Source organism: Cryptotermes secundus, unplaced genomic scaffold, assembly GCF_002891405.2.
Source record: "Cryptotermes secundus unplaced genomic scaffold, Csec_1.0 scaffold1158, whole genome shotgun sequence".
NCBI lineage: Eukaryota > Metazoa > Arthropoda > Insecta > Blattodea > Kalotermitidae > Cryptotermes > Cryptotermes secundus.
The window spans coordinates 328,953-343,648 of NW_019729912.1; the positions used below are offsets into that span (position 1 = coordinate 328,953).

The 14,696-nt window shown below is 37.2% G+C and overlaps 1 protein-coding gene across 1 annotated transcript; it reads right to left on the bottom strand.

The window, feature by feature from the left end:
• Nucleotides 1-3,270: 3,270 nt before the first annotated feature.
• On the bottom strand, nucleotides 3,271-13,467 carry LOC111865837. Its single transcript, XM_023854190.2, has 3 exons — nucleotides 11,423-13,467; nucleotides 10,548-10,631; nucleotides 3,271-7,399 (listed from the first exon to the last, which is right to left on the bottom strand). Exons 1-3 carry the CDS (start codon nucleotides 13,097-13,099, stop codon nucleotides 7,178-7,180), a joined length of 1,983 nt encoding a protein of 660 aa, XP_023709958.1. The 5' UTR covers nucleotides 13,100-13,467; the 3' UTR covers nucleotides 3,271-7,177.
• Between the last annotated feature and the right edge of the window lie 1,229 nt (nucleotides 13,468-14,696).

The following is a 14,696-nucleotide window of genomic DNA, read 5'->3' on the forward strand; positions in this document are numbered from 1 at the left end:
GCCTTCTCCCTAACGCAGTGTAGCTCGTTGAAAGAAATATATGCCATCTATCGGTGGTTTGATATTTTAGAAGTCTGAGATACTTCACATTTAGTTGTGTCCCAACGTTACTGCTGCACAAAATATGATTCTATATATCGCTATATATGGCGAGATAGGAATTAATGTGGCCAAAACATTTTACAAGTAAATAAAACTAATATTAACGCGTTCATACTAACTTCGCCGACAAGCGACGGTCGCTCGGTCGGTATAGTTCGCTTGCGGACTAAAACCATGGGGTTTGTTTATTTTTCATACCCTTTTATTTCTACACCACGACATGTTTTGATCATTGTGATCAACATGATGGGGTTACAATAAATTCGTAACAGTCGTCACTGAATCGCTGGACTAATATGGATCCATATTAGCGAATATAATGAATGAATGTATAAGGGGTCGGCCTTCTTGGCCCTTGCACCGCGACCACAGTGCTCTATTGTGCTTGAGAGAATATAATAAATTACAAATTAAAATTAAAGATTCGGGTATTTTTTACTTTGTTGTAACATGATAATAAAATATTATAACAGAGTATTAGTTTTATTTATTTACTAACGAAGTGTGTTGCCCCCTTGTTGATGCTCAGCAGGATTCGAACGAAAATTGTGGGGTCTGACGACGGTGTATAACACTCAGAATTACTGGGTTTTCAGACACTGTTTATCGTCTGGTATTCTAGAACCCAGAAAAAACGTTTTGGCAACTGGAGTCCTGACAAAATCAATTATATCACAGAAATGGCAGTCAAGTAACTGTAACACACATAATTTTCACTCTTTTCTTCTTATTATGGTGACAGCCCTGAACTCAACATACCACTTATTAAGCAATTTGAAATGACAGTATTTATATCAGAATAAATGTTTACCCTCTAATCATATATGGTATTCTCACATTATGATAAACAAAATTATAAACCCACTAAGAAATACAAAAGTAAAGAAAAAGCAAACTCATAACACTTGTGCTCAAAATTCAATCTGTAAAATCATAATGTGAATCAAAGTTTTTGTGTCCAGACTTGGAATCAGCATCTAGAATTAATTCAAACCGTTAGTTTTCTTTTGTTACCATAACCCTGCTGACTAGTTATGATAATTCCACGTCATGGGAACCCTCAGCAGTACATGCTTCGAACAGTATACAACTTTTCAGTATGAACCCAAAATGCTTATTATCTTCACATCCCTAGCCTGTGCCAAATCATAGCTTGATATTCTGTTTCTCTAATATTCATTTTAATATTACACTCCACTTGGACGACTGAAATTAGAGTTTCCAACTAAGATTTAATTTCCTCTTGCATTACTACATTGTGATCAAGGATAATGAGGTGGTCTGGGTATGTAGCACGAATAGGGGAAAAGAGGAATGCACATAGGATATTGGTGGGAAAGCCAGAAGGAAAGAGACCACTGGGAAGACCAAGGCGTAGGTGGGTGGACAATTTTAAAATGGATCTTAGAGAGATAGGATGGGATGGTATGGATTGGATTGATCTGGCTGATGGTAGGAACCAGTGGAGGGCTCTTGTGAACATAGTAATGAACCTTCGGGTTCCATAAAATGCTGGGAAATTCTTGAGTAGCTGCAGAATTGGTGGCTCCTCCAGAAGGGCTCAGCTCCGTAAGTAAGTATTACTACATTCTCCACTTACATACATTATCCTTCAGTTACAGCATTTATTCTCATAACTGATATACTAATACACCCAGGGCTTGAGGTGGGGCGGGATGGCATCCCGGTTCTCTTCTAAATGGCTTAAAAGCATCCCGTTACTTCTTTGGCAGTAAATGCAATGTACAATACCCATGGCTTGAGGTGGGGCGGTATCGCATCCAAGCACTGAATACACCCCAAAAATATGCCTCAATGTTGTATGTAAAATATGTGAATACTGCATTTTAGATTGAAGTGATTACAGATGAGTGTGATGTGGAATCATATGGATAGTTGTGCCTATGGATTCTACCATGTTATACATTGATGTAACATTGAGACAAAATCTCTAAATAAATTCTGACCAATGCATAATTTTCACAGAACATGCAATTAAAGCTGAATGCGTGGAAACTTGGTGTGGATATGCATGCCTAATTGCTTCATCACACAATTCCTTTATGAACATCAAGACAAAAGTGCTGTTGATAAAATTTAAACTGATTAATAATTTTCTCAGAAAATTAAGTTTCAAAACTGGGTACAATATGGCAACCACATGTGTATTCACAGCTATGGAAACCATCATGTGTTTCCTTGATGTACACTTACACAAAAATGTCCTTTGATAAAAGTGACTTGGCACCTAATTTTCATGGAAAATGCGATTAAAGATGAATGTGATACGGCCACAAAGTACAGATATTCATGCCAACTGCATCATTCTTTGTTGAACACAGAGATGAAAACTCCTCTTAATATAATTTTGACATGCAGTTTTCACAGAACATGTGACTGAACGAGAATGCAATGTTGCAACAAGCATGGGCTTCACCATGCAATTCCTTGTTTAAGACTCAATAAAAAGGCTCTAATACATAATCTATGCAGAAAACAAAGTTAGACCAGAACTCAATTTTCACTAGTGTTTGGTTCAGGCCTACAGAGGACCTGAAAATGTTAAAATTTTCCAGCCCTCTGAAAAAAAAAAGTACCATGCATAGGTGATATTTTAGGTTCTCATGGTAGCGATCCTCAAGATTAATTCTTCTGGGATGTGATGCCATGTAGCCTGATATATGAATACCTACATTTCACAGAAATGTTCTACCTTTGGCTTCACAGAAGAAGAGTGTTTCTTTTATCTTGAGGATGATGGCAACAGATTCTTGCAGAATGTGGTCCCTCTCTACAAAACTATGCAAGTTACTACCCTCAAGACTATACACTTTTGACACATAAATTCAGCAAAGGTATGTAAAATGCTGAAATGAACAAATTTATATGAATTTTCATTTTTCACAGCCATAAGTGTTCATGTATGCTTCACCAAAATGCTGGTACCTACCTTCAAGAATACAGCATCACAACCAAAAAGACTACAATCTTATGCAGAAAATTTTCCTATTAATTTTATGACATTAGTTGCCCCCTTACAAAATCCAGTCTGAATCTTTGTAAGGGCATGTTTGAATGTTATTTAAGATGTCGCAGGTATCACCAAAAACGAACATAGGAGATGAGTAAAGCAATGTTAAGATTAAAAGAAGGTATAAACAAAGAAGGTGAACATCTCCAACAATTGTATTATTTTATAGTTCTTAATTATACATAAAATGTTTTTCAATATAATTTTTTCCACAACAAACTACTGAAAATGGGCAGTAATGCAGCTCCAACAGTACACCACATATACACCAGACTTAAAATGTTGCTAACGGCCATCATCTACCTTAAAATACACTGCCATCATGGTTCAAGTAACGTATAATTAGCTATACCTATCAATATTCTACAAAAATAAACAAATGCAAATATAATCACTATCAACTGGCTGTTTAAAACAGCAACTAAATATATATTATACATACACATATCTTGGAGATTAACACTCGTATTTCAATAAATGTTACTAAGAAGACCATGTGGTTGTACTTCTATTAATCACATTTGTTTTCATACAGACTGAATCAACAGTTACAGTCAATTCATTTGTGTTATCACATATGTAGGTTTATTAGATGTGACAACATCTACTGTCAGAATGTATACCTGTAATAATATTTAGGTGAAATTATATAGGCATATAAAACAAAGAAAAGAATTCTATTAAGGTACATGAAGAATCCCCAAAACTTAAGAAATATCAGTTCACTGTCAAATAAACTTTTCCATCTATAAATTGAATAAGTAAATCATGCTCATTTTGAAGAGAATATTTCTCTCACAAAGTACAAATCACAATTAAGAATAAAACCATCTTTCCACATGAGGAACTGCATCAGCTGTTACATTACTTTATTTACCTCCAGCCAACTTCACCTTCTAAGTTAAGGCTTGTCAATATTAGATTCATAAGCACTCTGTTGCCCTTAGAAGCATTCTAGGTATCTGCAATAATATTAAACTATTCATAATAATTTCTCACTTGTTCCCTGATGATGATAATAAAGCACTCAATGAACTGATTCTGTCAAGTGGGGAAGAGTTCTAGATATTTGGGAATGTAGGGATTTTTGTGTAAATAATGACCTAATCTACTACAATTATTTTATGCTGGGTAATTTTTGTGTCACTGAGCTAAAACGTTTCAAAAAATGTTTTGATGTTAGAACAAAAGATGCAAAACTATTCATAAATTCATAATCTAATTCAATCCCTATTTTCTTTTTCTGTTGGATTCTCACCGAAGTTCCTCCCACTGCCCATCGCCCCCAGAAAACCGGCAACTTGTTCTACACTGTACCCACAGAACATCAGCATCTGAAGAAACAGAAAACAAAACTGCATGATACCAGGATGTCTGTTTTTCAATTTATAGGGAACCCACACAGAATCTAGTCCCTTTCATTGGGTTAATAATAGCGGGAAACATATGACTGAAGGGTATAAGTTTGTTATGATTACTGACATGACAGGCTGACAGTTTGCCATCATCAAAATAAGAAAAAATGACCCTGGTTCATTCAGTAGTTTTCAGCAGTTACGTAACATTTTCAAGGTAAAATATTTTAAACTCAGTTCCCTTTGAAAGCATATTAAATTATTCATTCTGTCCCAAGGCACATGACTGTTGAGAGCAGCGTACCTTCTCTTGTTCCTTCAGGATTACTTTTGTAATTTATTCACAGTTTCTGAGATGGCATCATTGATAAAAGCTGGTATCTCACTACACAAGGTGCAATAAAAATATCCAGACTAACTGCAATGTGGCACTACTAGCTAATAGAATTCTCCTGCTAAGTGATAATACAATATAAGTTACTGTATAATCTGATGTTAATTTCATACTAACCATGTGTTATTCAATAATTTTTTCAAAAAATGAAATTTCCTCAAGTTTGAAGCTAGGAAAAACTGCTACAGAAGCTTATGCCATGTTAAACGTGCTTTTGGAGAGAAAATAGTGAGTGCAACTAAAATGAGATGTTTCTGAAGTTCTAAAGTAGAACGGATGTTACTGAACATGATATCCATTTACGGCATGTTTTTAACACTGATGGAACTTGACATCAGCAGAACATTCCACAGGAACAAAATGAGAATCAACGTATGTATGCAGATGTTCTGCAGCATCAATGGAAGATGCAATGAAAACATCCTGAAAACTGCACACTGGAAATTGGTTCCTCCATCATGAAAAAATGATTCCCCTAAGTCTTCAAATGTGTGAATAAATTTCTGGCCAGAAACAGCATTAACTCCATACCTCCCCAGACATAACCATGTGTGACGTTTTTCTTTCCACAACTGAATTTCATATGCAAGCAGATAAGATCTACTGACCACAGCAATAAATAAAAGTTGCAGACAATATCTGTGGAGTTCAAAACACAGGGTTTTCATAAACGTTTCTACAAAGGCAGAACTGCTAAATTTGTTGCATCAAGGTGGAAGGCAACCAGCATGGAATGGCTGCTGAACTATAATGTGAAAAGTCAGTCCAGAATTTCATTTGTCATTCCGAACTTATACTATCTCCTCCTACACCACAATCAAAATTTTAAACTTTTACTTAAGGGGGGGGGGGAGATACTTTCAATTGGTACTTTTAGCAAAGAAATTATAAACACCTAAAATAAAATGTACGATATTGTATTAAGGAAGAACTAAAGTTTTTTTAAGAGACGGTAAATATGAAATCCCAAAAAAGACCAAGACTATTCTCATTTAGGTAATTTTAATTCTTCATAATTTTGTGTCACTACATTCTTAGCTTTTTCAGCTTGTATACAATGTGCAATTGCATACAAAAAATAATGATACTCAGTTTGTGTTGAGGTGCGAAGAGAATGTAAGAAGTGATATTCAAAAGAGAGAGAGCAGAGAATAAAGGTATGGAGGGGGTCCAACAGAATTGAATCAGAGGATCATTACCATTTTCCTGGACACATTAGCAAAGCAACTTCATTTAGACAGATTTGCTGGTAACTCTATCTTTCTTAGAAGAATGTGAGATTCACATACCTCTAATTCTCAGTACTGCAATATTTTATGAAAATAAGAGGCATCCACTGTTTCCATTCTTGCATGCATTTTATACCGAGGTTATTTCTCCAAACCTTTAACCTTTTCATGGCAGTGACTGAACCAATGTGACAGACAGCAAGAGACTTGCCACCAAATGTTTACATACTGTGTATGTAATTTTTAAAGACAGTTATTTAATAATGCTCTTTGTATTGGGACTATACAGCATTGGCACTAGTTTGTACTGTGTGTAATTCATATATATATATATATATGTGTGTGTGTGTGTGTGTGTCTGAAGAAAGTACAACTACGCTAAATACAGTTTTTCTGAAACTTGTAGCAATGGGGCTGGCAATACAGATATTCACTGCAGATACATTACAATTATTTATTTACTGTTAACATGTGACATTGTTGCAACTTTTGTACACCTAAAGAAGATCGAAATTCACTTTGAATCAGTTTATGCAAATATTTTTAAATTTCATAAATGTGCCTACAAAATCCTCTGAAGATATTTCTCCCTCTTTTGGTAACTGAATAAAAAATAGACATTATTTTGAAATTAAAAGAAAATGTATAAATTCAGCTGTAAAGGTATACATACAAAATGACACAAAATGCTCTTCTTTCCAACTCTTTGCCCTATTACTGTCAACATTTACACTGATCACACTGGACCGATATAAAACAGAAATATTTCAACACTACATTTCAAGCCACTTTATGCAACTGCCTTAATTCATTAAAAATGAACACCATGGCGAATACAACAGTATTTAGTCAAGCCATTGAAATAACAATTATGCAATTAATTTTATTAAATAACATGGTGCAGTACACTTATGATATTTGAAAAAATTAATATTTCACGACCTATTAAGGCTTAATTTTATTTATCAAGAAGAATTCTAGAGCTTAAAGACCTTTCTTCTCCAGATTTTCACATGTCTGTTATTAAGGAGTAATATGGATATGAGTAACTCATTTAAGAGAAGATTTAGGGGGACTCTTCTGTCATGCGCTTGCTCCATACACACTGTCTGTGTTCCGCAGAAAACACCGCAGCAAGCACAGGCTCCATCTGCTTGATGCGTGCCATGAATCTCACTCTATCCCTGGCCATTTGTTCCCATGGACCACATCTAGCTTCATGGTACGCATGGTTCCACTTTACCATTGGATGGACTGTCATCAGTGAGGTGTCGCAGGCAAAATGAACCTGAAATCCGAAATCACATTCTTTGTAGAATTAACATCATGTACTGGGAAGAATATGTACTTGATTTTTTTTCAAATTCTTCAATTTGTGTAGAGGTTAATGAGCAACATGAGCTATTAGCCACAAAACTTAGTGAACTACCTTTCTCATACTATATATTTCCACTATGTAAATGCTGACAAGCAGAACCTTGAGTTGTTTAAAATCATTATTGTGGACTCTCTACATATCTGTATTTACTAAAACTACCTCTGAAAAACTGGTTCTATTTGTGTCTTGAGGTGAAGATATTAGAACAAAAACTTTCAAACCACGGTTTTCAAGCAGCTCTACCAAAGGGCCCAACAGCATAGGTCATCTGACATACTGTGTTCATGTCAAGGCAGAGATAGAAGCAATTTCCATAACACAGTAGAGTAGTTTCATATTAACAGGTCACATTAGTAACTTTAATATTGAATCACAATGTTTAGCACCACCAACCACGGAAGTTTTCTAAGAACAAACCCCAAAGCCTAACCTCATAATGGTTTCAGATATTTATTTTTAAAAATAAAACTAAAATCATAAGTTTTCTAAAATGGAACCAAAGGCCTAAACTTTTAAAAACATAACACAAAGCCTAACCTTGTAGACTTGTTGGAAGAAAATTCTTAGGTTATCTTATTGGGACTTGAACCCGCAACCTTCCGGCTTGTAGCATAGGCCCTCAACCAACTACGCTACCTCATGCCCCTGGACTGAACACTAAACTTAAGAAAATTTCAATCATTTGCTTAAGCAAATTTTCTTGTCAGCTTTATCCATTTGTCTATAATTTCGTGAAAACATATATATGATCCCATTTGTCACCATCATGTTTGTAATCAGTAATAATTTCAGAGACTTCCTTTGTAGTAAGATCTTCATATTTCCTTCTGGCCAGCATGATGAGTACAGTGCAGTCAAACTTTAATTTCATTTTCACAATCAACACAAATAAGTTTCATCACACACCAAAGACAAGAGCTTCTGACCTCTTAAAATCATGAAATTTAAGCGTATATGAATACCACGAGAAGTCAATTCGGAGAATGTACACATATTAAAATATCCATCAAAGAGTTAAAGGAGAAAATTCAACAGAGAGAATCTGTGTGAGACCAGAAAACATTGAAGACAAAATGGTGGGAAATTTCATAACACTGATAATCACAGTACGGCATTCCAGAATTTAAGGAAAACACTCCAACCGAAAATATTAATAACACTTTTTTCTTCATCGTTCCAGTCACCACTTATGCATGTTATACAGACCATATGTTCTCTCTATATTACCAAAAAAACAAGTAGTATAAACAACCGGGACGAGAAGTGAGAAGAATGATCACAGCCTATGTCAACACACTACCTCATCATTCACCTGGCAAGACCGGGAAAAAAAAAAATATGGCCTGTAGTCTGCAAGCGAACTATACCAACCGAGAGACCGCTGCTTGTTGGCGAAATTAGTGCCAACTTTTGCGGATAGAGGGTGTCATGTGGTCAGTGCAATGGATCTCTACAGCCGTTAATCTCTGTTTTCTAGACTGCAGCCATTATTTCCTTGAAATAGCTCCTCAATTATCCTCACAAGGGTGAGTGGACCCTGTTCCACATCCACTACTTCTCAGAAAATATGGTAGCGCCGGATCTAGAACCCAGGACCTCTGGATCTGTATCCAGGAACTCTTGACCACAGAGGCGGTCCTGGATAGACTTTAACTAAGTATTAAAAATTATGTTGGATTTGAGATACTCATGGTAATGAGACAGCATGATTACCGTCTTTTGGGACGTGACAGTGTTAATTTTTGTAATGCATACTGACATTTCAGAGGAACCTGCTTCTCCTCCTTTAGGATAGTAGACCTCTCCACCCTGGATATGGAGTCTGCAGGTTCCTCCAAAAAACTGGTACTCATCTACTAAACTACAAAATGGCACATTCCAAAAGACTCTATGTAATACTGATGACACATTTAATTCAACACAGCCTGTCACATTACCAAGACATTAGTCAGACATGATATAACTAAACATGCCTAACTGAAGTTAGATACTTCAGAATGTCTAGGTTTTTGGACTTCGTCCATCATCCAAAAACCTTTTAATTCTGAGTGCTATACACCATCATCAGAACACTTTAGAATCCATTAGATACTTCACTTTACTGTCTTGTATCCAATTGTGAAACATATATGGTGGGATGATTATAAATGATGTATCGGAAAAATTTGTACATCTGGAGGAAATGAGGAAAATCATGACAACCCCAGCGCAGGAAATTGGTTTGTAGTCAATATTCAACTGGGTACCACCTGTCAGTACAGCAACTGGCTATGGGCTGGATGAGCAACAGGTTGGAGTTCGAGTCCTGGTAGGGTCAAGAATTTTCTCTTCTCCAAATCGTCCAGAGTGGCTCTAGGGCCCACCCAGTCTCCTATCCAATGGGTACCAAGGGCTCTTTCCCCGGGGGATAAAGCAGCAGGGGCATGAAACCGACCACTCAACACCAGCTAGTGCCGAGGTCAAGAAAATGTGGATCTATACATCCACTCCCCATATGCCTTCATGGCGTAGTGCTTAATTACTTGAGCACAGGGACACCCTTACCTTACCTCCAGAATGACGGATACATTAAGAGCCATGTCAAAACATGATACTAAGTGGAAAGTTATGAACATAAATTCACAGAAATAATACAACTTTCAGTTGCATCATCACTCTGGATGATGAACTGTTATAAAAAATAAACAATATGACAGTAATAACAGAGTATAAATGAATAAAATTGCCATGGGGACTGATATATCACGTCTTATGAGTAACTTCCTGTTCAGTGTTCAAGAATTTCCTTTTGGGATTATGACAATTTTAATTACTCACTTGTGGTATATCGGTTAACTGCAACCACATCTATGGAAGCTAAGACCAACAACTTGAAAATTATCTCTTTTCAATCTTACATATTTTATCAGGATCTTATTCCTGGCGAGAAAGTGTTTAGAGCATGGAGTACAACTGGAAAGAGTCACAGCAAGGTACTAGAAAATACAGATCTACCTTTCTTCCAGCAACTAAAATGTCTGTTTCACCACCAGATCTAGAAGACCCTTGCCATACATACCTTAACAGGTTTCTTCTCACAGCCTGAGTATTTAGAATAGCCTCTTTGCCATCTTGCATTGATTTCTTCTAGTCCAGTGACAGTCTGAAAACAAATGGTTACAAGGTTATGAAGCAAAAACTCTGAAACAAAGGGTTACAAGGTTATGAAGCAAAGTCAGTGCCCCAATAAAAGTTCAGGAATCATTAAAAGTGAAAAGACACCCTGAAATTGTCTTCTCTGAAAGCAAGGACTTACTCATGTGAAGATGATATTGGAAAAAGGGGTTCTCTGGAAAGAGGTCGAAACGGGTCACACTAAAAGTTAATGAAGATCATCAATGTCAACAGTAATTACAATTCTTTTCTGGCATAAGCAAAAAATTGTGGTACAACATTACCTATTAATTACAGATGAAAGGTCAAGTTCCTAGTGGTATCTCAATTGGACAAATTGGAATACACAATTCAAGAAACAGAAACTGTCCTAATGTGGCTCTGATCAGGATAGGTTATGTTTCTAAATTTCAGTCTGCTTTATTTGTCATGAAAACCATCACAGAAAAACTAAATTAACAGCCGTGGGGATTCACTGCACTGATCACGCAACACCCTGTATCTGCTAAAATTGGCACTAACTTCATTGACAAGTGGCAGTCGCTTGGTTGATATAGTTCGCTTGAGGACTAAAACCACAGAATTTATTTGCTATGACAAACGCTGAAAATGAGCAGCAAGGTTTTAATCCTAAATCCACTAACCAACTGTCCAATATGAAATACTGACTAGTGTCATTAACTTAAAACATAGCCCAAAGCCATTACGAGATAAATAAAATAACAAGCTATGTGGCTGCTGTACAGTACCACTGAACCATACTTCATAAACCTTACTCACCTCTGTGTCATCACTTTCCACCTTTTCAACATCACAATCATCATCATCGTCATCGTCATCATAATCATAATCATCATCACTGTCATCATTGCTGAGATGGTTAATGGTTTCATCTTCAGAGAGTTCGGAATCAGAGACTAGTACCACTGTGACAGGATCAGAATCCACACCGGATTCAAAAACCACAAAACTGTCATCACTATCAGTTGAACAATCTGATGACGATCTATTTCTAGGTGAACTTTCTTCAGAACAATGATGACTTTCAGGACTAGAGGTTGATGTCTGTACCTTACCAGATGCACAAACTACAACAGATATGCTGCCACCATCAACTTCATTAGTGAACACAGTACATGCATCCATATCTCCACCTTTGGATGAGCTACACTTTATTACAGTACATGATTTAGTACGTTTATCTTTCCTAATGTTTTCGCAATTTGAACTGTCACCTGTACTAGCATCATACATCACTTGAGAGCAATCCATGTCTACTTTCTTAGACACAGTCCTTAGAGAATCCTGTTTCATATCCTGAATATTCCTCCCACTATTTATTCTTTCAAAATTTGATTTACAAATATCTCTATTATTTTCTGTAGTCTTGTTTACTTGTTCCAGATTTACTGCTTTATATTTAGAATAGTTTGATTTCTTTGTGCAGCCAACAGCCAATTTATGTCCCTTTCCAGATGAATCATGGTGGTATGTACAAACAAACTGTCTTACGCTATTTCTCAACATGTTACCACAACGTGAAGAGCTATTTCTCCTTTTCATAGTAGGTGCTCTTGAGCACTGTTGCTTACTTTGTTGAGCTACAGAAAAAGATTTTGCCACTTCAGCATATGACTGCTTCAAAACATCAGATGGAGGACAAAATTTGTTACCATTCCACAAAGAACTTGATATCACAGAAGGAGCAGACTTTGATGACCAACGAATAGAATTACATGATACAGTCTTAGGATGTGGCAGTGTACCAATTATCATATCTTGCAATGGGCTAGCAATGTCTTCTTCTATGACATGTGAACCACCAAGAGTCGAAACACTTCCCTGAGAAAAGGGTCCCTGTATTTTTCGGTGCAAACTGTTTCCAAAATTGTAACAAGTTGGAGAATTTTTGTTTGCAAATAATGAGCAGCACACAGGCTGTGGTGCACAACAGAACTCTGAAAGTTTACGAAAAATAATGTCCCAAATTTGACATGATTCTCTACTAGAGGATCCTAGTTGGCTTTTACTACCAACAAATCCCCCTACCAATTGTGACAGGGAAACTGCTGGGAACTTCTGACTGTATATTCCTTTTGGAGGCAAAAAACTCTCGTGCCTCATACAGTTTCTTCTATCACTTGTGAAACTATGTAGTTTTCCAGTTAGATTAAAATGTTTTGTTAACTGTAGTTCTGCCATTCCAAAAGAATGAACCAATGGCTCTTCCAACTTATGGCCAGTAAGCTCAACAAATGGGATCACCGATTTATGTATCCCCGTGTCCGATAACCGATGCATCGAAGTTCTATATGACAAGAGATCTTCAGCACAAATTTCAATTCCCGGGATATCCATGGTTTGCAATAAGAGTTCCAAGTCCAAGTTTCCCTTGAAAGTTTCGCTTAATATATAACGTTGTTTATTCTCTAACGTAACGTGGAAACCTAGCAACATACCATCGTTATATGTATTACGTTATTAATTGGCTATCTACACAGAAATTAATCTGTATCAAACATACTCCAAATGTTTCTACAATTTACCATACAAGGTACAAATTGGGCCCAACAAACACACAACTGTAACTTCTTTAGATTGAATGTATGATATGCACAAAACTTGTTTTTCTTCCTGAATCGTCTGGGATTTTTATCAGTTTCTGAATATATACAACACAAAGAAATCTTCTGAATTTTTGACTCGCCGACCGCTGGACTATATTTTTCTGCTTCACTTGTCACACAGTTTTCTATTATCTCCATCTTGAAATAATTTGTTTTGCACAACTCGACTACAATATTTCATGCCTCCATTTTAACGACTTATGATTAACTGTGACGTCATGTTATTGAGGCACGTAGCAACATCCATGGATTATTAAAAATACGGACTCCATAGTAACTGGTATTGGGACGGTTGAAACCATGGGCAGAGACATCTTTTAATCATGCGATAAACCATTCTCCACGCACGACGTTAGCCGCAGAAATTCCCTACAATTGGGACTGTGAAAAGTTCTTTCTTAATTAGCTCTGTATGATGCAGCGATAGCATGCAAAAATTTGTCGACATTTCGGAGGAGCGTACTGCCTCCATCTTCAGCGTCAAAATATCCCAAGAAAGCAGCAAGCAGGGTAGACCTCAGTACTAATCATAGCAAATGAGCTTGTCATAAACACTAAGAGGAGCCAAATTTTGAATTTAAAAAGGAGATAATTGGTCAATGTTTGATGCTTTCATGTGTGGGTCGCAACAAGTCAACAATACATGGAGCTATACCTCCACCTGTTCATATACGTGGTCTTCACAGTGTGGCACTTCATTAAGCATGGGGGCAACCTCACCTTTATAGTTATGTATCTTGGTCTTATGCTCCAAGTCACAGGAAAAACGTTCATTACGCACACCGAAAAAAGGTCCAATGCTTTGATCAGTAATATTAGATATTGTGACGTGTTGCGCTATGCAAGACACCCCTCCCTCCGCCAGCGGTGACGTAACACCATCGGAGCGCTGTCGTTACTAGGGTAGCAGGCAAGTCAACACTCCTTCCCCTACCCCGCCAGCGGTGACGTGGCCAAGGGATGCCGCGGTTGCTGTGCAGCCGTAAACAACTCCCGGCAGCGCTGCCCAGCAACGCCTTTGTAAACACAGCGGGGAGTCCGTGCAACGACTGTTCCTAGGCAGTCGGTAAACACGACGTTACGCAACAGTGGTGCCTATTACTTAACTGTTTTCTGTGTTGTCCGTAACGGGGCTAAATACGGAGCAGCGAACACAATTCAACAGTGAGTTACGAGTTAGTCAGCAGTGAACGAGTTAGTGTGTGATCAACAGTTAGTGTGTGATCAGAGTGAGTGTGTGAGCAGGAGCAACACAGTTGGAGTATAGCAGCAGTCGCCGAAAGAAGAACCGGACGCGTGTGATAATCAGTGATAGTTTGTGATAACTGAGAAATAATTGGGAGTGTGTAATACAGTGACACTTATATAGCTCCCGTACTGTGTACTCCCCAGTGTCTGGGGGTACAACCTGGCCACCCTGTTCCTGG

What these genes read in the sequence shown, in the direction of transcription:
- LOC111865837 (XM_023854190.2), bottom strand. Translation starts at nt 13,099, where the DNA reads ATGTTGCTAGGTTTCCACGTTACGTTAGAGAATAAACAACGTTATATA. An exon ending in TGGAAAGTGATGACACAGAG is followed by an intron (nt 10,632 to 11,422) that starts GTGAGTAAGGTT and finishes ATTTGTTTTCAG; the next exon opens with ACTGTCACTGGACTAGAAGA. An exon ending in GTGAGAAGAAACCTGTTAAG is followed by an intron (nt 7,400 to 10,547) that starts GTATGTATGGCA and finishes TTCGGATTTCAG; the next exon opens with GTTCATTTTGCCTGCGACAC.